Raw genomic sequence first — 26,013 nt, forward strand, 5'->3', positions numbered from 1 at the left:
ATTTTGTACGTGTTGATCTTGTTAAGGATTGCACATGCATGCTTCTTTACGGAACTCTTATTTAAAATGATTGCATCACGTACAGCTTTGGTTATTACTTTCTTTGCCGACAGAAAACCAAGCAAGTGAGGTGACAATCCACCAAACCTAGCCGAGGAGGCTATTAGGAGAGGAGACGATTATGTTAAAGCTTAATAAACTCACTACTTTCTTCATTTCATTTTACTATTTTTTAGATTTGGACTTTTATAGACAAACTCAAGTTATATGAGTATACGTAGTTTGAAGTAATGAACAAAACGGAAGTTTTGAGTTTAACCTTAAGAGAGAGAGTGAGAGAGAGAGATTTAAAAGCAAAAATGGAAGGAATACGAGTCCTACTATCCTCGAAGGAAATTATGAAAAAAGGCTTTATAAAGTCATGCCTTCTATAAAATGAACATGCATTAATTTTCTTTTATTTTCTTCTTTTTCTCAAAGAAGTTGTTGTAACAACCAATAAAAAATTCTGTTTTTCTTATTGTACAAACATGTTTACATTCTCATACACGAAGAAAAAGTGGGGAGGATATATATACATACATACATACATACAAAGAAAGTTAAAGTCTACTTTAGGATAAAGATTTTTTTAGTGTTCTATGATAATATAGAGTTTTCAATATATTAAATATTTATTTTGTTTTTTAAACAAATTATTTCTTCTAAATGAAAAAAATTAACTTGAGGTCCTCAATAATTCGACACATTAAGCACATATTTAAAAAAAAATTTAAATATTTAGTTATGTTGGATCGAGTTATTTGAGTTTAAAGTTTTGTCAACTTGAATTCAACCCCATTTATTTCAAGCTTAAAAAAAAAAATTACAATCCACCAATAAGCGATTTTTTTTAAAATAATTTTTAAAGATGACCAGTTATGTTGGATGGGGTGAGTTCATCAAGGTTGTGGGTTGAATGCATAATGCACACCTCTATGAATCGAATTTTATTGTCTCTCTTTTAGTTTGAAATCTCCTCAAAATCAATGACTAACACCTTGCACATGCATGCTTCTTTACGGAACTCTTATTTAAAATGATTGCATCACGTACAGCTTTGGTTATTACTTTCTTTGCCGACAGAAAACCAAGCAAGTGAGGTGACAATCCACCAAACCTAGCCGAGGAGGCTATTAGGAGAGGAGACGATTATGTTAAAGCTTAATAAACTCACTACTTTCTTCATTTCATTTTACTATTTTTTAGATTTGGACTTTTATAGACAAACTCAAGTTATATGAGTATACGTAGTTTGAAGTAATGAACAAAACGGAAGTTTTGAGTTTAACCTTAAGAGAGAGAGTGAGAGAGAGAGATTTAAAAGCAAAAATGGAAGGAATACGAGTCCTACTATCCTCGAAGGAAATTATGAAAAAAGGCTTTATAAAGTCATGCCTTCTATAAAATGAACATGCATTAATTTTCTTTTATTTTCTTCTTTTTCTCAAAGAAGTTGTTGTAACAACCAATAAAAAATTCTGTTTTTCTTATTGTACAAACATGTTTACATTCTCATACACGAAGAAAAAGTGGGGAGGATATATATACATACATACATACATACAAAGAAAGTTAAAGTCTACTTTAGGATAAAGATTTTTTTAGTGTTCTATGATAATATAGAGTTTTCAATATATTAAATATTTATTTTGTTTTTTAAACAAATTATTTCTTCTAAATGAAAAAAATTAACTTGAGGTCCTCAATAATTCGACACATTAAGCACATATTTAAAAAAAAATTTAAATATTTAGTTATGTTGGATCGAGTTATTTGAGTTTAAAGTTTTGTCAACTTGAATTCAACCCCATTTATTTCAAGCTTAAAAAAAAAAATTACAATCCACCAATAAGCGATTTTTTTTAAAATAATTTTTAAAGATGACCAGTTATGTTGGATGGGGTGAGTTCATCAAGGTTGTGGGTTGAATGCATAATGCACACCTCTATGAATCGAATTTTATTGTCTCTCTTTTAGTTTGAAATCTCCTCAAAATCAATGACTAACACCTTAATATTGAGTTATAATTATATAATTTTACACTAATTCAAAATTCAAATATTTTGAAAAATTAATATGGGTCATGCTAACGAATGTCCTTAGGACATTGGTTAAAAATCCATTTTAAGAAAGTTTTGACAATATTTTTATAAGAAATGAAAAAAGCTGTCAAAATATTAATTTTTTTTTTCTTTTTATGTAATTTTTTTTTAAATGGATTCTTAACCAATATCCTAAGGGCACTCATTAGCATTTTCCAATTAATATATAGGGTATAATCTGAAACATTTGTATTAATTAAACAATAGATAGGATTATAATGAATCCATAGAATATTTTAAATATTCTTGAGACCTCAATCCTCACCAAACACGATTTGTCTTGTCCCATACGTGATCAACTAGCATAGGAACTCATTATTTTTGCAAAACTTTTCATCTATCAGCTAAGTGACAGATTTGGCAAAAAGCATAGCTCTTAATATTATTTGTCTCCGTTCAAAAAAAAAAAATAATAATAAATATTTGTCTAACAAAAGAAAAGAAAAAAGAATTTTGTCTACCTAGCTCTCCTGGCAAGGACCCCGTTCCTTAAAATGGGGGTCCATTAATTAACCTTACCCACTTTTCATTATTGAAGCAAACCCCACATACAAAATGAGGAAAAATAGATACTCCCTCCGTCTTAATTTTTTTGTCCTGTTTGAAAAGTCAAACTTTTTAAGGAAACATCATTTATTGTTTTATCTACCTTTTAAAAATGTATAAGTTTCCAAAATTACCCTTAAAAAAATTTATCAAAAAATTGAATTAGTAAATTAATAGGGGTATAATAGGAATATTAGTAAATTAATAATTTTTATTTTTAGAAACAGGACAATATTTTGGGACATCTCAAAATGGAATAGAGGACAAAAAAAATGGGATGGAGGGAGTAATAAAAAAGCACTCCAACCTCTTCATTTGGGTTTGCCGACGTGTAGCTAGGTTGGCAACGTTTCACAATGTTCGTGCCTCCCAAAGTCATTAATTAAAAATAAATTAGTTTTTTTTTATAAGAAAAAAAGCAGAAATTTTTAAAACCCTAAAAGTTTGTTATTGTGATAAACTAAATACTGATGATTTAAATGTAGGTAGGCATGTGGGTAGGGGTGTCCATGTAAACCGCTCACCCGACCAAACCGAGAAACCCGCCCGAACCGACCCGCTCGCCGTCCGATCCGACGACTCTGGTGGTCGGCGGCGGGTCTCAGCCCTTCAAACCCGATTCCGGCGGGTCGAGTGGCGGGTTTTCTCCGCTAAAACCGCAGCCACCCGACCCGCCTGACCACCACTTCAGATCAAAGCCTCCCCCGTTCAGATCCGGCGACGATTACCCATCTTTCGCTTAGATCCGGCGACGATTTTTCTCAGATCTGCTTAGATCTGATGATTTTAGCTCAGTTCCGGCAATATTTTTCAAAAAATCGCTCAGATCGGTGACTTTTAAGCTCGGATCGGTGACGTGTAAGCTCAGATCGGTAACTTTGGCTTAGATCCGGCGATGTTTAAGCTCAGATCCGACGACGTTTCGCTCTTCTCCTGCCAAATTCGACAACGTTTTGCTCTTCTCTAGCCAGATCCGACGACGTTTCGCTCTTCTCCAGCCAAATCCGACGACGCTTTGCTCTCCTCCGCTCGTCGACTCCGTTCGTCGGTTTCAACCGAACCGACCGATCGTTTTTTAGAATCCGATCCGACTCGACCCGTGGTGATCGGCGGTCGGTTGCGGGTCTGATTCTCTCCCACCCGACCTGAGCGGGTCGAGTCCGGGTTGGGCACAAACCCGACCCGGCCCGACCCGTGGACAGCCCTACATGTGGGTTTAAAATATTTTAAAAAAAATTTGGTTAAAATTTGTGTTAGCTTTTATTTGAATCCAATAAGCTATTAGACTTATTTTTATCACAAAATTATAGGGCTACTTGATTGAACCCAATAAGATAACATGTTTATGAGTTTTTTTTTTCCCCCATTCTCTATTTCTTTTACAAAATGTGGACTATATACTTGACATTTCACTTTTGAATTTGTATTTTTTTTTCTATACCATGAATGAGGTATTAAATGAAAATATAATTATTTATAAGAAGCTAGAATGCCAAAAAAATTATATATATATATATATATATAAAGAAAAAATTATTAAAATAAAAGAACAAAAAGAGATAATAAATGTTGATGATGAAGAAAAAATTCAATGAAGAAATAGTTTTACAAAATGATAAACATGTGACAATATTGATTTAGATGGAGTTAATTAGGTAAGATAATGAAAAGAAAGTATTATTTTGGCTCATATGTTATATATTATCACTTTTGAGTTTAATCAATTTAAATGTGTATATTATAAACATGTATTAGTTAGAGTTATTTAGTTAGATTTGTTAAATATTATTAGATAAGTGATGATTAAATTAGTTATAATTTGAATATATTTTGAATTTATAATAAATATATTCTTTATATGTGTATATCTATATTTTTATTATTATTATTAAGTGATTGTGTATCTTACGATACACAATACAATATGATACAAGATAAATATAAATTTTTAAATAAATTAATTCACAATACGATTCATGTTTTAACAACTATGAGCATGACTATTTAAATATTGTGCCATTTCTATATATATATATATATATATATATATATATATATCTTTTTTTTTAAATCACTAATGTAAAACATGCTTTTTTGGAATCAATTACCTATCTATTACTATTGTTGTAACTATCAAATTACTAAAAAAAAAAAAATCATTTTCAGTTATTTTTATTTATCTTTTAATTTTTATTCCTTTTATTATATATATATATATATATATTTAAAGTTTTTTTTTTCTTTTTGCTAGTGTTGTCATGTCTCTCTATTGTATTATTCTCTCTCTCTCCCAGTCTCCCTGTCTTGGAGTTTCTCTCTTTAAAGTGAAGAAAAATGCCACCTCTCATAGCAAAGTGATGTTATTTTTTGTGTGCCAATCAAAATTTTACTCTCACCAAATAAATTGTTTCATTTGTGGATTTTAAAATATATGAAAAAAAGGCTGTTCTATTGTCATATTTTTATAAGGCCTATCATTTGATGTGGTAAAAAAAATTATGAGTTTTTTATTTATTTTTTATTTTGGAATTTTCCCAAAAGAAAATTATGAGCCATACACATAAGTAAACTTGCTCACGGGTCTGCAACGCGTCACGTGCTCCTGTGCAAGTCTCAAAAAGTTTAAAATAAATAAATAAAGAGTGTTTTTAATACAAAGTGGACGGTGACCTTATGTAGGTCATTTGACCATTGACTGAGTTAATTAACTATGATTAGTAGTTACTTTAGCTCTTAATAATCAATTATTGTTAATGTTTGTTTAGAGGACGCCTAGGTGACAGTTAGAATGGTAGTTAATAGTTAGAACTTAACAAGCTTAAACAGTGATTTTATTCTTTGTTTTTCTTTGGTCAAAGTTTCATTCATTAAAAGTATGAATTATAGCACATGGATAACTATGCCCTAATGATGGGTGTAGAACTAATTGATTTAACTTACAATTATTCACAAGGACTTTGATTTGATTCAAATATGAGTATGGTTGTATAATTTCCTTAGGATTAGCAGCTAATGATTGTGATCATCCAAATGGTTCACATCTAATAATATAAGATATTTTTTTTTTGATAAAATAATAATATAAGATATTGTAGTGGAAGGATCAGAATATAGAATATATGAATAGGGTAATCCATAGTCTATGATATATGATAGGGGTAACTAATTAAATTAAATAGGGTAGGGACAATGGGATAAGCTTTGCAACCATAAAAGAGAGGAAAAATAATATCTTCCAAGTTCACGTTAGTTATATAATATTTGTGATTTTATTAATGTTCCTGGGGGATCTCTTTTTCGCTTTTATTTTTAATGTAATTTTTTTTTTTTTTTGGGTTATTGTAGAATGTAGACTAACCCATTTTCAAATATTTAGCAATAACTTTCTTTTATTTTTTGGGCTAAGCTTAAGTTTAGTGTGCTAAACCCGTTTCGATTGTGATATATGTTCACTTTTGATCACATATTATAATTTTGAAGAAATTAAATTAAGAACACTAGAGTATTTAGACCTCAGCCAAATTCATTTTTGCTTGAATTAATGAGATATATTCTGCTTTTAGCCCCCAAAACTGTTGGCTCCATTAGATGCCAATCTGATAGCTAGCCCAAGTTTTAGCTGTTGATGGTACTAGATATTCCTAATGGCTAATGGATCCCTATAAAGTTAGGCAATGCCACTAGAATCGCCACTTTCCTTTTTGCAAATCTTCTTTGATTAACTATATATAGGACAAAAAAAGGGATTCCTTTTTGCTTCTTTTTTTTTTTTAATGAGAACTATTCTTTTTGGTTGATATAAACTTTACATGTTTTTTTGCGTGTACATTGTATAAAGCTAGCTATTCTTGAGTTTTCAGGATAACAAAATCTGTACACCAAAAAAAAAAAAAACCTTAAAAGTTAAAACATGTATGATGAAGAGCAAATCATGTCTCTCATCCAGAAATATGATTTTTTTTTTTTTTTTTTTTTTTAAAAAAAAAAAAAAAAAAAAAAAAAAAAACCTTAAAAGTTAAAACATGTATGATGAAGAGCGAATCATGTCTCTTATCCAGAAATATGATTTTTTTTTTCTTTTTTGCAGCATAGGGCACCTTTATAGTGATAATAATAATAAGCTCAATATTTATTGTATTTAGGTGGAAGATGATCATTACTGTTCAATATTACAAAAGAACCATGAGTTAGGTAATTAACGTCAACCATCCAAGTGGGATTTCCCACCAATACTCTTTAGAATGTTTTACTTCAAGCTGATCAGCTTTGATCAAAGCCTTTAGCTAATCTCGTTTGAATTTTTATTAATTGTTAAAACTGATTTTACAGTGAATGATTTGTTACATGGCTCACCAAATTAAATCATTTTACCTCTAATATATATATTGATAGAATTCGTACATCCAGTTATTAGTGAAGAAAGCTATGATAAGAGCGAGGGTAGGTGTTTCATCAAAATTGATATAGGTCACATCCTTTTCTTTTCTTAATGTAAAATGGTGACCATTTGTTGCAATTTAGAACATTGCATTGGTTAAGCATATTTTATAGTTAACTGAATAAAAATTACAAATTCAATAACTATTTTTATCAGAACAAGAAGTTTTTTTATTTTTTATTTTTTATTTTTTCTTCATATTTATGCAATGCTCCATCTACTACTGTACAAAAGTAATCAAACATATATACGTGTATAAACCATTATATATTATGCATAAAAATAAAGATTAATCCCGTCAACTTGGATAAGGTGCTGCCCTATCATAGTTTCTCTCTTTAGCTAAATGCTCCATTTACTGGCCAAAAGACGACAAAAAAAGAAAAAAAAAAGAAAAAAGAAAAAAAAAAGGCACTATTTCAGTGGCAAAGTGCCAAGTTGGTGCAGCAAATCTTGCAGAGTGTTAAAACACCATATGAATGGATTTCTATAGAGGAGACACACACAACAAAAGTATATAGAGTATAAATATATATATATATATATATATAAATTTCGGAAATAGTAAGAAAAGTTTGAATAGGACTAGAAGAATTTTAGGGCACCTTTTTGGTTTGCATTATTGGAAGGTCAAGTCATTTCCAAGATTGGTAAAGCAAGGCATACAAAGAGTCCTGAAATAAAAAAGAGAGGGTGATGATGATTTGGACACCACTTGGATGGGTTTCATTTCATGGGGGTGGCCTCCCATAAATATGGGAATTGGGAAATGAGATTTAATGTCGATGACACAGCAGAGACAAATTCGTAGGCTACAGCTTTGCTTGGCCCTCACTTAATTTGGTTACTCCTTATGGATGTGCTGCCAAAACACCACACAGTAGCTCCCTCGATCTATTTGGATCAGCCTCTGCGTGCTCTACTCTGCTCTGTGACTTTGCTTACAAGAGCAAACTTGGAGTGCCCATTGCATAGATGTAGCACCATGACCCAAATGTAACCACTTACTGCCCACTCCTTTAGGTGGAAGACACAAACTTCACACCCAATATTGCTATATTTTCTCATTTGTCAGTGGAAATATATCAAAAAGCATAAATATTTATGCTTAGAAGATATAATAAGTTTATCGATTTTCCAGTTTTGGTTTTATTTCTTAAACTTGTAGAGAGTGTCACGTTTTTTAGAGTTTTAAATGACGTGTACTACACCTTTAAATTTGCAAAGATTAATCTAAACCATGAAAATAAATCTATAAAAAAAATAAAGAAAATTAGGTGCGAGAGAATATATAATTTGTATTAACTTATAAGCCCTAGCACATTTTTATTTTTATTTTTTGTATTGGATAATGGATAGCTGGAGGCCTATGATTTGATGCCTCACAAACAAACAAAAAGGGGTGATTGAGTAAGTGAATTGGCATTTTCACAGTTTGATCCAAAATTGCAAAAGGACAAAATGGTTCATATATATAGGCATATAGATTGTTACATGACCCGGCAAAGGGTATTGTTCCCCATTAACAGTAGGGTAACGGAAGAGGTGGAAACAGATATAAAGAAAATTCAATTATGCAAATAAATGCTATATATATAAGAAAAAAAGTGGAAGAAGCAAATGGGAGCACGTGAGAGGGAGGGACACTATCCCAGCATTGAACCGCAAGACATGCGTGTGTGCGCGCACCAAATATTGACCTACGAAGAGAGAGAAAGCATAATGCAACTATGCTTCCCATACCATGTGATGTGGGCACTAATATCCACCATTTATTATTATTATTATTATTATTATTATTACTTACTTACTTACTTACTTACACATATTATATCTAATTTTGGCGGCTCTTTTTTTATTACTACTGATTAACTGATTACTCATTAGTTGTTGGGGTTTGAGCTCATAAGCATGGACATATTATTATACTTTTATTCAATTAAAAACAACTAATGTTTGTTAGGAGTTAGGACCATCCACACAATTATTGACTTAATTTATTGTGATTGGTGTAACATTACCTCCATTCGTGTTTACAATTAACGTTATTTGTGATTTCCAGTTTACTCAATTGGTAAAGTCTTTGATGATTGTATAAGAGATTTATAGTTCGATTATTTCCTACACCAAAAATTGATTGATATCTTGGTCTGATGATAAAAAATTATTATTAAAAGTAAACGACATAGATTAAAACTCTCTATAAAAAATAAAAATAAAAATAATTAACTTAACTTTTATTATACATCAATCATAATAAGTTATCTCAACTATTGTAAAAAAACCATGTTGTAACTTTAGATTTATTTATTAGAAATGTTTATTTTGTTATTTATGTGTTAGTTATCATTGAGCTCATGATGAGCTTGGAGATTCATCATTCAATCCAAATGTCTACTGAAATTTTTTGACAATTAAATGTCTACTGATTTTGTTTGTTGATAAATTTCTTTGTTTCAAACGAGTTAGAATTTTCGTCCCATGATTTTAGAGAGCAATTATTTTTCTTTTTATATTTATGCCATGAGGATTTGATGGAGGATTGGAAGTAGCCCTAGAGCTAAAGCTGGCTAGAGAATCCCGATTAGGTCAACAATATCTTTTTATTCTCTTTGGAAAAAGTCTGCTACATAATTGTATAATTTTAAAAAAATTAAGTATTTTCCATAATTTGATAGTAATAATGTTTAACCCCATTTAGAATAAAATTTCAAAATGAATATTCCACAAATGCATGGAAAATCCGAAAATTATTGAAAAAATATATTATATTTAATCAACCATATACCCAAGCACATTGAAATTAGCTCATAATGAATCGAGGATATGGATTTGATTTAAAAATTTTCTTAAAATACCGTTTAAATATATATATATATATATAAGTTAAAATACATGAAGAAGGAAAATAATAAGAATAATAGTGATGACTGGTGGGTCACATCAATGAGTTTAATGTGTTGCACAAAAAATTTGAAATATAGCATTTTGCACTAAATTGTTTGTATCTTGACTATTGTGTTCATGGCCTTTGGCTCAAATATTTTTCTTCGATCCTATTAGTGATCAGTGAGATCACGAATTCAAATTCATCGAATCTTACCGAATTTTCATATTATAAAACAATTAGCGATAGTCTCTCATCTATACATACACTTGACTTATATCATTCACTCCCTCAGATATTTGTTTTAACTAAGATTTATTTTTGTGTATATATCATTGTTCCTGCTGACCAGGAAGAGAAGAAAAAGTATAGCCGTAATAATTTTATTATATTACACATTTTTCCAAGCATGCATGTATTAAATTTGAGATGGTTCTAGCCAATTTCAAATACCGTGACATCTCGAAAAGAGTACTAAGAGGCAAGCGAGTGAGCGACTCTTAATATTATCATTTTTTTAAAGAGCCAGTGGACTCTAGCCATAGAGTATACCCAATGGGTAAACCCAAGGTTTAAACTTTTTTTTTTTTTTTTTTTTTCCCTTTTTCTTTCAAAGAAGACATTGTGGCATGAACATGCTATTTTTTTTTAGCAGAACATGAACATGCTATTTAGTGGGACATCATCAAGATAAGATTCAGATTCTAAAATATATAAATAAAAAATATCTGCAAGATAATTACACCACCCTATTTACCATTTATTTTTACGTTTTATAAACTATCCGCATTAAAGTATATTAAATTTAATGAGCTCTTTAATACAACAGTTTTTATTCGTGATTACCACACTCGGTATAACATGTTCACATTTTTTTTTTTTGGTATGATTTTTTTTATTTGGGTATACATGTTTAAAGGAAGGGGAAAAAACACCTCCATTTGTGATATACTTTTTTATTATTGATTATTCGATAGTTAAGGTGAAGGATTTGAACTATAGAAATTGTCTTTGTTAGAAACACCAAGAAGTGTTAATAATTGTTTTTAAAAAAAGAAGTGTTAATAATTGAGCTATAATAAATCTCTTGGTGCTTGTGATATACTACTATAAGTGTGGTAGAATGAGATTGAGAACCTGAAATATTTTTAGGGCATATTTGCTTTTGATTTTTATGCAAAATCCAAGTAAAAATAACTAGTTATATATGAGTTATATCTCAAAACGTACCTAGTCTAGTCAAAATTGACGTTCTTATAGTTGTTTACAAAACCCATATACCCAATGTATGCCTAATAGGACACTCAACACACACTCATCTAATTGAATATAAATCCAGGGCATCACATTTGGGTTGAAAAGGATTCCAAGATGGTTAAAACTCTTTTAGCTAAAATTGACAAACATTTGACAAGCTAATATGGAGTTTTTAGGAAAATGCTCCATAGTTCATTATTTTATACATAATTCGATAATTAATAGTGTGGTCATTTAAACTCTGAATTTTTTCATTGGAAACACTAGAATGTTTCAACTAGTTGAGCTACAAGGCTCTTGTTCATAGCTCATTATTATTGCTTTATAAAATTTTTTAAAAAAAAAAAAACTTTAAAACACTTTTCTTTAATTTGTCAAAAACTCAAAGCGCTAAATAACTTTTCAATTAAAACTTTATATACCTTTTTTTTTTTTTTTCTTTTTTGTCAAAAGTAAAGTTTTAACTAGAGAGGTTTTGCAATAAAAAGCTTTAACCGACATTCTAATTTTCATTTTTTGTTGATAATTTGATAATGGGGGGAAATGAAACTTAAACCAAGAGGTGTCAAATCAATTGAGCTACTTGCCTCTTAATTGGCACATCCTAATTAATTTTCATTTTAAGAATTTCTTAAAAAAACTTTTTAAGTGGGTTACAAGACACCCCATTTTTTTATACTCCAAATTTTGGCTTCAAGTGCTTTTCATTTCCACACAAAACCCATTTTATGATATTGCTAAAGGAAAAAGTTTATCCTTAAACCCATTATTTGGCCATGAATAGACCATCAACTTATAATTTTAATTACATGACTTTTTTAACTAAGACGTAGATAATTTTGTAAATTACCACGTAATAAGTTAAAAAAGATAGCTCCAAACTAGTTTAGAGTAGAAAATTCTTAGATACTTTCAAAGTATGGATAAATAATATTTTCTTTTCTCATCATAAATTTAATGAGTAGATCTCACTATGAATAATAAAGAAAAAAACCCTGTTTTCTGTGCTCCGAAAGTAACTAAGTATTACTATATTAGAGCTTATATTTGTCCTTTCCTAAGCGCACAGCCCACCTTATATTGCAAAAACTAGACTATTATTATAAGTCTACAACTTTTCTTCCAACAACAGTCCCAAACAGTCGCTTAACCCGCAATTTATTTTTAAACGTTATTGACATTTTGGCGTTTTGTCTTTTAGAGGAGAAAAGTAATTAACATTGGGTAATTAATTCTGACTTATGGTAAATATGGGGGAGTCCTATGGGTGACAAAACAACCGTTACTTAAAGAGAGCACTAATTGGACAACGGGTCCAATAGTTTCATTCCACAAACCTTGGAGCCATTATTATTACTCTTCTTTTACCTTTCCCTTTTTAGTTTTACCCTCTTAATTATTGACAAAAACGTGGGTTAGTTTTTCGTTTTTAGTTTTTTTATTACTAGTTTTTACACCCACAAAATAATAATAAAGAAAATTCAAGCACACCAGCGCTCTCTATCACACACCTCGTACACTTTTTCTAAAATACGCCTTGCGTGTGTTTCCTTGCTCTGTTTTTTTGGAAACTTTCTTTTTAAGCACTCAGAAAATACTACTACTACTCTGCTTTTAGAGGAAAACAGAGAGAGTTTAGAGAGAGAGCGAGAGAGTGACGTGGTACTTTTTTGGTGTTGCAGGGTTTTGGAGCATCGTGTCGGGGAGAGGGGTCTGATTCTTTGACAATATATATTGATATTTTTAGAAAAAAAATATCTATATATAAAAGCAGAGAATTATATAAAAAAAATACTTTGTTTCCTTAGTGAGAGAGGTGTTACAGGATCTCTGGTTTGGTTTATAAATACACATATACTGTGGCTTTTGTTTATGCACAAAAACAATACCTCACAAAGAAAGAGAGTTTTGTGTTTATCAGAACCAAGAAAACTTTGCTGTGGCAGATCACAAGTCCTCAACAACCATAATGGGTACGTTCTGTTTTTTTTTTTTTTTTGCTACCTTTTTGGTTTCTCGTACTCTGTTCTTGGATTTCTGTCTCTCCTTCTGGGTATTCCTTTCATTCTATGTAGTACTAGTAAGTAGTAATTAGTCTTCGTTTGCTTTTGGGGTTTTGTACCTACTGGGAAATATGCATAGGTTTATGGTTTTTGTTCTTTTCATTAAGGCTAATTTCTTTGCTTTGTTTTGCTTCTCTGCTTTAGTTTTGGCTCTTCGGATTTTGTTTTTTTGGGGGGTTGGAAACTTTGAATTTTGTTAGTTATGTGTTCTCTGCAATCTTAATTAAGATTCTGGCTGGTGGAATCTGTGTTTGATTCTCTCTCTTTTAGCTTTTGTGTTTCAATGGCGTGGTGGGTTAATGGTTTCTTATTTTTTTATTTTTTCATCTTTGTTTTTTTACAAAAATTTCAACCATTAAAGCCTACCAGGCACCAGCACATACGCGCTCACACACACGCCCCCACCAACTTTTTAGGTGGAACTGGACTGGCTTAATTGCCTTTCTCGGTATCTGGGCAGTTCTAGAATTTTTCTAGCTCTTCATTATTGCTTAGCTCTCCCTCTCTCTCTCTCTCTCTTTCTCTAATGAACTCCTTGAAAGGATTTGGTTTATGGGGGTTTTTGTTTTAAAAAGAAAAAGGACAAATTTTTATGAATCCAAGTATCTATTTTTGATTGGTTGTGGCGATTCTCTAAAAAATGTCCTTTCTTATCTGATTGGTTAAAATTCTTATTCTCACAGCTTATATTTCGGAGTTCAACATGAATGACATAGATGATGAGTATGAGAAACTCTTCAGGAGAATGAACCCACCTAGGTATGTAAATTTTCTACTCTTCTTGTATGTCACTGAAACCAGCCGTTAAATCTGACCCATTCCATGTAAATTTACACGTTTGTGCTTTTGTCCAATTTTTTTCAGGGTTGTAATTGATAATGAGTCCTGCAAGAATGCAACAGTGATAAGGGTATAGCTTTCAATTTGTTTCTCTTTGTTGTACTTTATTGGCTTTTTTTTTTAAAATTTTTAAATTTTTTTTAAGAATCTTTTGGTACTTATTCCATTTTATGATGCAGGTTGACAGTGCAAACAAACATGGAATACTTCTCGAAGTTGTACAAGTCCTTACTGACCTTAACCTCATCATAACTAAAGCTTACATATCCTCTGATGGTGGATGGTTCATGGATGGTAAGATTCTTTCTTTTTAGAATCTTTAAAATTGCTTCTATGACTAAGAATACATGTCCTTTTTTTGCTTTTTATGTACCTGGAAATCAAAATTGATTTTGTGAACTTTCTATTTTATCAGTTTTCAATGTCACTGATCAAGAGGGAAATAAGGTCACAGACGAAGGGATTTTGGATTATATTCTAAAGGTGAGTTGTTGTACTAATATTGAGTTGAATTTTTCTATGGTTTTAAATATTGTACATATAGCCAGCTGATTACTTGTGCTCATCTTCAGTCTTTAGGGCCAGAATCATGCTTTACATCTTCTATGAGATCTGTTGGGGTTAAGCCCTCCATGGATCACACTGCAATTGAGCTAACTGGATGTGACCGACCAGGACTACTTTCTGAAGTGTCTGCTGTGCTCACACATCTTAAATGCAATGTAGTGAATGCAGAGGTCTGGACTCACAACACCCGAGCTGCATCTGTGATGCATGTGACTGATGAGGAGACCGGGGGTGCAATTACTGACCCCGAGAGGCTATCTAGGATTAAGAAACGTCTTTGTAATGTACTTAAGGGCAGCAGCAAATCCAGTGAAGCTAAGACTGTGGTGTCTCATGGGATCACACACACTGCGAGACGGCTTCACCAGATGATGTTTGATGATAGGGATTATGGACGAGCTGACGATGATGCCTTGAATGAGAACAAAAGACCTAATGTGAATGTTGTCAATTGGCATGACAAAGACTACTCTGTGGTTACCATCCAGAGTAAAGATAGGCCAAAGCTTCTCTTTGATACTGTTTGCACATTGACAGACATGCAATATGTGGTTTTTCATGCTAGTATTAAAGCTGAGGGTCCAGAAGCTTATCAGGTATGCCATCTATTGCTGGTTGTGCAGATTGGGGTTAGCTTTTAATTGGCTGGCTTTGTTTTGTTTGTACTAGCATTTTTGCTAACTTTCTATGGATGAATCTGCAGGAATATTATATCAGACACATAGATGGGTCCCCTGTAAAATCAGATGCAGAGAGAGAAAGAGTGATACAATGTCTTGAAGCAGCTATCGAGAGAAGAGTATCTGAGGTGAGTGCTCTATAATATGGTGGGAATTTGTAACTTTCATCTTGAGTTATGTTGTGAAATGTTCCAGTGGCTCACCAATAATTTATGCAAATATACATACTGATAGTTATAACTTCAGAATAATTATGCTGTGAACATATTGCTAGTTTTTAACCTTGGGCTGGGGCCAGGATTTTTACTTAATTTTGTAGCTTCCACATGCAATTCAGTCTGTTTAAATTTAGAGGTCATGGTAATGGTTATGATGTCAGTATTAATTTTTCAAAAATGTTGGGTCTGTATTACAATCATATAGAACAAGGTCCCCATTTCTACTTAAATTACCATGTGCGACTTGCAAATGAGTGATTGTTTAAATTTTTAAGGGGAGTAACTGAAAGGAACTTGTAGTCTTATAATTATGATTCAGATTTTGTTATTTATTAAAAGCATGATATGTAGACCTTTCTTAAGAACTGTTGCTGCCTGTTTGTTTGTATGATTATGCTTTATTGTATATAGTGCTTATCTATCATTGCCTTTATTGTACAAAGCATAGTTTTCTAGTACAGTTCCTGTGAAAAACAGCTGAAAACAAATTCAATCTGGACATCTTTGGTTGTTGTAATCTTCCTTTGAGAGACTTCTTTCATTTTGTAGGCTCTTAATTTTTTTTTCTTCCTCATTCAGGGTCTAAAGCTAGAACTCTGCACTACTGACAGAGTTGGGCTGCTATCTGATGTCACTCGTATCTTCCGAGAAAATAGCCTCACTGTTATCAGAGCAGAAGTTACAACCAAAGCAGGCAAGGCTCTTAATACATTCTATGTTCGTGATGCATCAGGGTACCCTGTCGATTCTAAGACCATAGATTCTATCCGGCAAGCAATTGGACAGACTATACTGAAAGTAAAGGGCAGCCCTGAAGAGTTAAAAAATGGTCCTCAAGAGTCTCCAACCAGGTTCCTCTTTGGTGGTCTATTCAAGTCTCGATCCTTTGTTAACTTCGGCTTGGTTAGGTCCTATTCTTGAGAAACAACTGATCATACCTCACCTCACTTGTAATTGAAACCCCTCAACTTCAATACTCCAATACAAATGCCAACCATTTTAGAGGACCTGTGACTCAAAATTTAGGAACATATATATCTCAAAGGAGGAAAGGAAAGCCAAATCCTTGTAAATACCACTTGTCCTGCCTTGACCTTTATTTGTTACTGAAACTCCAACCTCTTGTTGGATTCTTGAAATCAAAGAAGGAGAGTTTAAAATCTAATTTGTGTAATGACCATGGAACGAGCAGTTAACCTAATTTACATAATTGTTTGCTGCCCTCATCTAATCTTGTGCTATTATTTTAGTTGCTATTCTATACCCTCTTGTCTTTTGATATTTTATTTTATAGATAGGTTAAAAGAACTTTTGACTCTAATTTTGGATTATTGTCCACAAAATTGAAGCTTCCTTTTATGAAAGTGTTATGATACTATTGGAAAGCTCGTTGAAAGATCTTCTCAATGAAAAAGATGCCACTAAGAAATTTAATTTTTGTGGACTAAGCTTCCAAACCTTGACCATCCTATTGCCCTATGTCTCCCATTGGATGCTCTATTTGAGTGGCGGCTTAGCTCTCCACAGTCTTGGGGTTTAATATTCAATTTTCTACCTAAAATTTGGATATGGGATCTCTAATATCACTCTCTGACAAAGACAGGCACTTTAGAGTTGGGTCTGGTTTGGGAACAAATCATTTGGTTTGTTGTTGAAGGGCGGGGCCAATATTGAATTATTATATGTTCAAGACTTTGAAAGTCCACTTTTTTTTCTTATAGAATCAGGTTGGAATTCTTTTGGCTCTAATTCCTCATTAGCACTGAAAATGATTTGGTAATATGTATGTTTCTTCTATCAACGATAAAAGTGTCTCCTGCTTTCCAAAACCCATCTTGATAGTAATGGTTCACCAAGAATTCTTTTCCAAATTGAAATAGTCCCAAATCCTTCAAGTCCAATCCAAAGCCAATGTGAACATTCTTTTTGACCGACTGATGAGAGGAAGCTGATGTAGTTTGAAAGCTCAAAAGGCATAAAAAAAGGCCCAACAAAAAATACGTATAGAAGAAAAAGGCAAGGGAAAATTTGTCCTCTTTTTTGAATTTGTGCCCACACCACACCTTCCCATTCTTTATTATCATCACCACCTACATGATTCGTTGATTGGTGTGTTATGTGGGGGTGCCTCCACATGGCTTCTTTTAACTAGATCCAGGAGCTCCCTCAATAGGAAATAAAGATAGATGGATAACCAAGTAGCTAAGATATTGGAACTTTGTAGATAATCAATACGTGGCTGTCTTTATCAATCCAAAGATGTTTAAGATACAAATGTTTTGAATTCAGTAGAGAAAATACTTTTCTGAAGTAACCACAAATGATTATTCAGCAAAAAGAAAAAATAACTTGCTTTTGTGTAGATAAAGATGAACATTATAAATCGTACTTTTTTTTTTTTTGGTCGACTCTTGTTGATAACATGAGCCGCCAAGAAAAATTGTTAATAAAGGAAAAACAATCCTATCTTCTGGCCAAAGAGTAAAAGAAGGAAAATATAAAACATTAATGAGGGAAAATAATCTGCATCCCTAATGATTCTATTTGTTTAGAAGTAAATCATAGTTTATAAAATTATGATTTTTAATTAACATGATAGTGATTAGATATAAGAAGGATCATTGGGTAAATCTAATCAAAATTAGCACTAAGTTTCTTTTAAAAAGAGTTAAAACAGTGTATGATATTTGTTGTCAAAATTGTATAGTGCAAAGAATTGACCTCATTTGCAATTTCTTTTTTCTGCCACGATTTCAAGTTGCACTTGAAACATCTAATTTAAACGTAGAGCACATGCACTGTTCTCTCGGATAGTGTTACATGCAGACATTAATGTTTTGTGCTGTGTGGGTCGGTCCTGTAAGATTCTATCAGAATTACTCAGTAGCTTTTAGCAGCTGTAAGTGGCTCCTTACTGATGGCAATTGGTTTCACTGCAAAATCACATTTGTCTTCTAATAAATTTCAGAACTACCCGAATTACACTGCCAAAAAGTCCAAAGAAACTAACTGCTCTCACAATTTTTTTTTTCAAAACGGTTGAGTTGACAAGTTATTGAGAACAAATATAGTGATGTGAATGATATGTCCATGTAAGAATTAATAACAATATATCGACTCAATTGTTATGAAAATTGTTGTGGTTATGGTAGTATTACCCATAGTATTAATCATTACATTAACCAGTAAGTATCCCTCAGAAAATCAGCCAATGGGCTCAAACATATTTATATTAAATTTGCATACAAGCGTCTTGCAAGGCAAAAGAAAGAGAAAAAATAGACAGACGTGCACAGAACTGATACATCACTAGTGTTTTGTGTTCTGCATGGACTAGTCAGCAAGTCAGCAGTCAATGCTCCGAACGTGTCTAGCATTGGGTTTGTGATTTATAAATAATATATATATGTAGTAACATAAAGTTTACTGGGATCATCTTGGTTGGCATGATAATCATAGCCAAATCATGACCATAATTTTAAGATATAATGTAATAAACTTTAATAGCACATGGTACTATATCATAAAACAATGGCCATGATTCTGTCAAATCTTGAAATAAAGAAATCAAGTCATGTTACCCACTTTCTAAAAGTTATTTTGGGGATGGGAAGGCAGTGAATCACTAATTGAAGTGTCATCATGTGCTTCTTGCTGTCATTCAAATTGGGGATTTTAATGTGTGCCTTGATTCTTCTTTCACATGGAAATGGATAGGCAATTGCAAATTTCTTAAGGACACATCAAACTGAGCTATCCTCCCTCACATGAATGGTTTCACAATAGTTAGGCCTATATATTTTATTCAGGTTCTTTTGTTAATATAAGATGATTCGCTATATCCAGGTATATCTATGAAATGCCATTCTCGTGCTGGCCAATTATGGGCCCATAAGAGTGCAATTATCAGTTAAATTCCACAAAGTAAATTTCAGGGTAGAATACTAAATGAATGCAGCTAGTAAAATCCATTTAAACTAAGCTTGATTAATTTTCATCCTTGAGATCTATCTCTCACTCCCTGTAGCCTACTATTAAGAGAATACATAAGGAGGTTCAAGAACATTAAAAAAAGGCAACACAAAACACAATGGAGGACTCCAGTGCTGAGTTTCCTGGCTTCCAAACTTGTGTTCATAAGGATGACTTTGTATTTGGAAGATCTTTAAGCCGCCGTTTACAAAGGCAAGCTCCCTGCCCTCTCCAGCTAAAGCCAAGAGTCCCTACAGCATGCAATGGTGCACCAAATCCATTTCTGAGTGGTTCTAATCCCTCTTCATCGTCATCTTCTTCATTGAATTCATTCTATCACAGTAAAGAACCCATACCTCTACTTTCTCCTCTTGTGTTGCCTTCTTTTCTTGAATCTGCATATATTCAAGAAGGAAATACAACGAAATCCCATTGAATATCACAAGGTCAATAGACGTATAATCTGAGATATGTGTTTGATCTTATCTCCTGTAAAATGTATCCAATGGTTATGTATATTTAGTAGATTTTCTGCAATGTCTTATGATAAGTTTACGGATACAAGGTTGATGTTCTTCCAAAAAGGTTACTCTTACTTTGTTTTGTCTTTTTACTTGCTTTAGTGAGATAATAACTTTGAACTGATTCATTACCACTATCCTACAAGGCCTAATTAGCTCTTTAGCATGTTACTTTCACGGGCATCTATTAAGTTGCTTATCATAACTGGGGGGCCTCTTCCAACAGTTTTACTATTCATGTAGATGTCGTGGTTAAAGTAGAGTGAAGCTAGATTTCCTTTTGAAGCTTAGTTACTGGCATTAGAGATGATCTGGAAAAATATCACATTGGCTTTCTTAATGTTAGATTTGAATGAAAAGTCCAGCACTGGGGCAGGTTGCCTTAATTGGTAATTGCACATGAGACTTTCCTCCAAGTTGTTTGGGGATAAAAGTCACAAGCAACTCTGATTAATCCAAGCCTATGCGACTGAGCCTGCTTCTTTGGAATTGGATCCAGATTAGCATATTGTTGCAAATATATCAGATGTACATAGCCTAATCTTTCTGCTAGTGCTTGTCAACTTCAGTAAATTCCGCGAGGCTAGCCAAAGTTGGATAGAGCTTGTTTTTAGGACCGGCACACAGGAAGCAAATTCAAGTTCTCAAACAAGTCATTGCTGCTACTCTCTACGAACTTGACTACATAATAGCTAGTTGTTACAAACAGCCCATGAGTATGAAGTGTTACCATTAGAAGCCTTGTTAAAAAGTTAATAACAGAATATGTTAATCTATTGGTGATAGACATAATAAGTGCAATTATTAGGGTATTGATAAAGATAAAACAGACATTGTATGATACTAGAACCAGTAACAGACCACAAGCATTAACAAATTTACAAAGCAAGCGATAAGACTCATACCTGCAATTTTCATATGCGCCTTAACCTTTGTGCTCCTTGCCTAGTTGGGGATTAAAATCAACGAGCAGTCTTCTTATTACATGATGAAAAATGTGTTTAAAAACTACTACTTGGATTATAAGCATAATAATCAATCTGCTGGCAACCTTTACCAAACAGAAACTTAAAGATGGAGTGCCGACAATTCTGGCTTTGAAAGAAAACCACAAAGATGTGCAGATTGAGATAATATGTAGCCCCTGCAAGCCATGTTCATTTACAGCCTTAGCATATATAGCTTCTATTGCCATGTTGGGAAACTATCAACATAACAATAATGTGTGCGGAGTTTTTGAGCTAAACAAAAGTTATTTTATTTTTTCAGTTCATTGAAGGCTTATTGGGACAATAGACTACATAATGCGAGTCTCCCATTATGCCATGATAATGGACTTTACCAACTGAATTCATTGACATCTACAAAGTAATTTCAGCATGAATTCCATCAAATCTCTTCTTCTTCTTCTTCTTCTTCTTCTTTTTTTTTTTTTTTTTTTTTTTTTTAAAAAAAAAAAAAAAAAAAAACACGTGAGTACATAATCAGACAATTGATCTTTCCACAAACTAGTTGGTATTTCAATGTGTTTGCACACTCAATAGATTTCCTGAATGAATTTTGAAGCTGATTTGTGATTAATTCAGGCTCTTGGTGTATGCTTCTTGTTGTTCCATGTGTTACTCTTTGTCGCATCTCTAGTTGGAGCTGTGATGCAGTTTGCATAGTCTTGGTTTTTCTTTAATAAACAGCTAGTGTTTTGCTTCTGGCTCTTGGTTACAGTAGAAACCAACCAAACATCCATAAATGGAACACAAATTGAGCACGTGTCCCTTCCTCACCTCCTCCTCCTCATAGCATGCAACATAGTCACACCACACACGTGAACCCTCTACTCCACATCAGTGGTAATGTCATCATTTTCTTTCAAAAACAAATGTGTATAAATATTAATATATGCATTATGCCTTAATCTTTCTCAAAACAAATTATAACTTATTAATCATGATATGATTATCACTTTTCACTGCTACCATAACATAACACATGCATTATAAATGTAACTTATAATTGAAAATATATGTAATACAAATACATTGGGCATAGACACCATTTATTTATTTTTTGTTTAAAATCGCCCGAAAAAGAAAAAAAGAAAAAAAAAAGAAAAAAAGAAAAAAAAAGAAACTCATTTCACTGTTGTATATCTGTATTCTAATGTAGTATTCAAAACTAGATTGAATGGTTCAATTTCGCAGAGAACCATATGTCATTTTCATCAACTTCAAGAGATAGAGATTATAAAAGCTCTTAACAAAGTTTCTCTCTCTCTCTCTCTCTCTCTCTCTCTCCATTTCTTTTTCTTTTTGTATAAAATATTACATGCAAATAGTTTTCTTGATATGCTTTTTTGTGGTGTACCAACTTTCTCTATATGGTACTGATTCAACAGGCACATAGAATCATGCATAATAATTTAGTTAAGAATATTAATGTGATAACAAATATGATTGATGTTACTTTAACAACAAATCATTTCCATCACATTGGAATACATTATATATCACAGATCATGGTTTTACATCACTTTATTATTATTATTATTAATTTTTGGAGTTATGTTTACTGGTTATGGTTCAGCATTTGGTCTACTTGGTCCATTTTGGTCCTATTCGATCCATTTTAGTTAAATTCGATCTAATTTGGTCTATTCGTTCCACTTTGATCCACTTTGGTTCATGTTAGTCGGTCCACTTTCGTGTATTTACTTAAGAATAAACAAATAGACCAAATTGACCGAAATATTTACTTAAGTCCATTCAATATTTCAGTCTATTTGGTCCATTCACTATTAACCCAACAATATTGTTACCCTAGACCCTAGTCCCTGGTCCCTAAGTTTAGTCTCTATGTAATTATATGATAAGTTTTGATTATCATGATAATCTGTTTAAGAGAATGAGAAATTTGAAACTTAAAAATTTTGTACCAAAATAAATTAGAAAAATATAATGCATAACAACAATAGTTAGAAGAATATAGACCCCTTCAAAAAAAAAAATTATTAAAAAAGACACCAAAAATAATAAAATTATATATTTGTAAAAATAGAGAGATAAAAATTACTTTTTAGAAGTTGTTTAATTTTTAGGGAAAACAAATTATCTACAATAAAATTTATAGAATAAATTATACGTTATACATTATTGTTGCTACAGCTTTGTTGAGCCACATTAGTGCCCACATCATCCACCCATTTTTAATATTCTCTCTCTCTCTCTCTCTCTTAACTATTTTTTTCTTATTAATTTCCCAACTAATGTTATATTTTCTCCAACTTTTCCTCTTCCTTTTAAATTTTCATCTCTCCACTACTATCTATCACATTATCACTTTTCCTCTTTCCCTTTATCTTTCTTTATTTTTAGCTTTTCTTTTTCCCCTCCTTTTGCTATAAATTTACAATTCTCTATTTCATTCTATACATAGTTTTCCCACACAAATAAGGTTCTTTCTCTCTCTCAAAAATTTTTTTCTTCATTTTTGGTGGATTTTTTTTAAAATCTCTTTTCTTGCATCTCTACCTTAAGTTGATGAATTTTTGTATTATTTGGAACTCTACTTTGTGTGGATGTGATTAGGTTGTGTTTTTAAGTTGTTATCATTTTTTTTTCTTCTTTTTGACTACATAGATATAATATTATTGCATTATATATAAAGATAGTGACAGTGTTTGGATACAGCTTAAAGCTGCGGCGCGTTTTGGTTTCACGTTTTCTCTTTTTTTTTTTTTTTTTTTTTTTTTTTTTCAAGGTGAACGCCCAATTGCCTGTCGGTATCCTCCTCGGCGTCCGAAACCTCTATCACTCGATCGGCCCCTGAACCCTCGCCACCAAACTGGAATCTATCTATTTGTTCCTCTAGCGAGGAGGTAGAAGAACCAACCCCTTCGCCTTCAGCTGCCTGTCCGAGAGGGACTTGCTGGAATGGTTGAGCAAGAGGGGGTATAGCTTGAGGGCGTGGATGTGGCACGGGTTCTAGATCATACGGTGCCAAAAAGTCCTTCCAACCAACGTCAATACGGGCGAGGCGGGGATCTCTTGGACAATTGCGTTGCCGACCGGTTGATAACCCTTTGGTTTTCCTGTGTAGCCCAGAATCAGAGGAGCCGATCGGAGCTGTCCGTCCTCACTCACGAAAATCTCGGATCTCAACAGGAAATTGAGGGCGGCGACGTTCGTAAGACTCAACCGAGGAGATACGAAGTTTTTATCTATTCCAAGGCACATCAAAGCTATGTTAGACTCAAAAATAGTAGCACAAAAGGAACCAAAGACGATTAAGAGACGAGGACCCTAGGCCTATGGTTAGTATGCCTAAATCTAACATGGCCCACCTGGCTTTCCACGCTTGGTTGGGCAGTGATGGCCGTCATGCCATGCACCCGAGACGATCACATAGTCGTCTTTCATCCCTTTGTTGGATTTGGGAGGCAAGAAATGAGCCTGACCACGTCCGACCGGGATTTTAAGTAGTACCCTGCGTCTTGTTGGCTGTGGCATTCGTACAGATGTACTACGTCGAGCCAGGTGAGGCCCAATCCTAGGTGAAGGTTAAGGTGGTCAATGGCCCCTAGAATCCTAAACATGTTGGGTGCGCACTGCCAGGGAGTGAGCCTATGGTTTCGGAGATAGCTAGTGGTAATGGGACCCATGGGGATGGTCATTCCCCCTTCTTTGAAGGCGATAAGGGGAATAACTACTTCTCCCGTCTCCCGGTCTGTTAGAATCTTTTCTGGGGGCAATACCTCACACCCACGTTGGGAGGTATGTGGTACGTGGCCCTAAATGCTTCTAATCGCTCAGGGGTATCCACCATGTACTCGAGTTTTCCCATGGTGCTTAAATGGAACTGTTGGCCGAAGAGAAAACTAAACAGTTTGGTGAACGACGACTCACCGGGACTAAATCGGAGAGATGATTTCAGGCTTCTAGGAGGGTTCTTGATGGCTCTGGGGAAGCCTGAGAGCAGCGACTGAGAGGTTCGGACGGAGCGGCGCGTCTGTTCTCTCTGGAGCGTCTGAAGATTCGCAAAGTGAGGAAGAAATGGTGTCCTCTGAAGCTTTATACGGAGTCAAACGAAGGGTTAGGGACACTCCCGCCCAAAATTCGAAGAAAAACCGCAGCCGTTGGATCATTCAATCACCGTTGGATACGAAGGACAAAGCGCCACCTGGTGCAATTAATGCAGCGCCTGGGGAATAAGGAAACCGCAGCGGCATTAATGAAGCGACAGCTCCTACGCTTATGCACGTGCCAGTTCAATATTTGCCTGTTTACAAGCTTTTGCTCCGGGGCAAGTCAAAATCCTACTTTTTCTCTTCGGATGCGAACGAAAAACTACAATTTTGAGGGGCTAATGTGGGGGGAGAAAAACCCAACCCAACTTATTGGGCCCAAGGCCCTGAATGAGGAACACTCTTCGTCCGAGGAGGTGTGACCTTCAGTCAGAGGCCCACGTCAAAGGGGAATGCCTTGAGACGAGCACGTGTGCCATCCGAGGAGGTAATCATGTGACCGAGTAGTCCAACATTTTCGGATCCGAAGAGGTTTGACCCAACACGAGCTTGGGAGGTTCAAATGATCTGTTTGACAAGTGTCTAGAGGGAGAGGAACCTCAGACACACATGAAGATAACGGGAACAGAGAAATATCAAGGAGGCATACTTCAACCACCACATTTAATGCAAGGCACCTACCTTCCTGGCCGCATTTATGTGGATAAGACCCCTGAACAGTGCATTCTCAGCTACCGCCACTCACATAAGGCTAAAAGGGGGTGATGGGACATACACTCAAGTGGGTGCCTGGATGATGAACAGGTGGACGGAGGAGATGGAAGAAGGCAATGCTATATAAGGGAAGGGTGCCTCTGATAGAT

At 33.6% G+C, this 26,013-nt stretch overlaps 2 protein-coding genes across 2 annotated transcripts; both read left to right on the plus strand.

The window, feature by feature from the left end:
- Window positions 1–12,875: 12,875 nt before the first annotated feature.
- On the plus strand, window positions 12,876–16,866 carry LOC111985911 (ACT domain-containing protein ACR4). The gene is made up of 8 exons (XM_024017553.2): window positions 12,876–13,245; window positions 14,019–14,094; window positions 14,200–14,245; window positions 14,355–14,469; window positions 14,591–14,658; window positions 14,748–15,338; window positions 15,446–15,550; window positions 16,220–16,866. The coding sequence occupies exons 1-8, from the start codon at window positions 13,242–13,244 to the stop codon at window positions 16,559–16,561; spliced, it is 1,347 nt and encodes a 448-aa protein (XP_023873321.1). The 5' UTR covers window positions 12,876–13,241; the 3' UTR covers window positions 16,562–16,866.
- A 2,610-nt stretch (window positions 16,867–19,476) lies between these two features.
- Window positions 19,477–20,272, plus strand: LOC111985907 (uncharacterized). Its single transcript, XM_024017551.2, has one exon. The coding sequence runs from the start codon at window positions 19,731–19,733 to the stop codon at window positions 20,046–20,048; it is 318 nt and encodes a 105-aa protein (XP_023873319.1). The 5' UTR covers window positions 19,477–19,730; the 3' UTR covers window positions 20,049–20,272.
- The last annotated feature ends 5,741 nt before the right edge of the window (window positions 20,273–26,013 follow it).

This window comes from Quercus suber, unplaced genomic scaffold (genome assembly GCF_002906115.3).
Source record: "Quercus suber isolate HL8 unplaced genomic scaffold, Cork oak 2.0 scaffold_346, whole genome shotgun sequence".
Classification (NCBI taxonomy): domain Eukaryota; kingdom Viridiplantae; phylum Streptophyta; class Magnoliopsida; order Fagales; family Fagaceae; genus Quercus; species Quercus suber.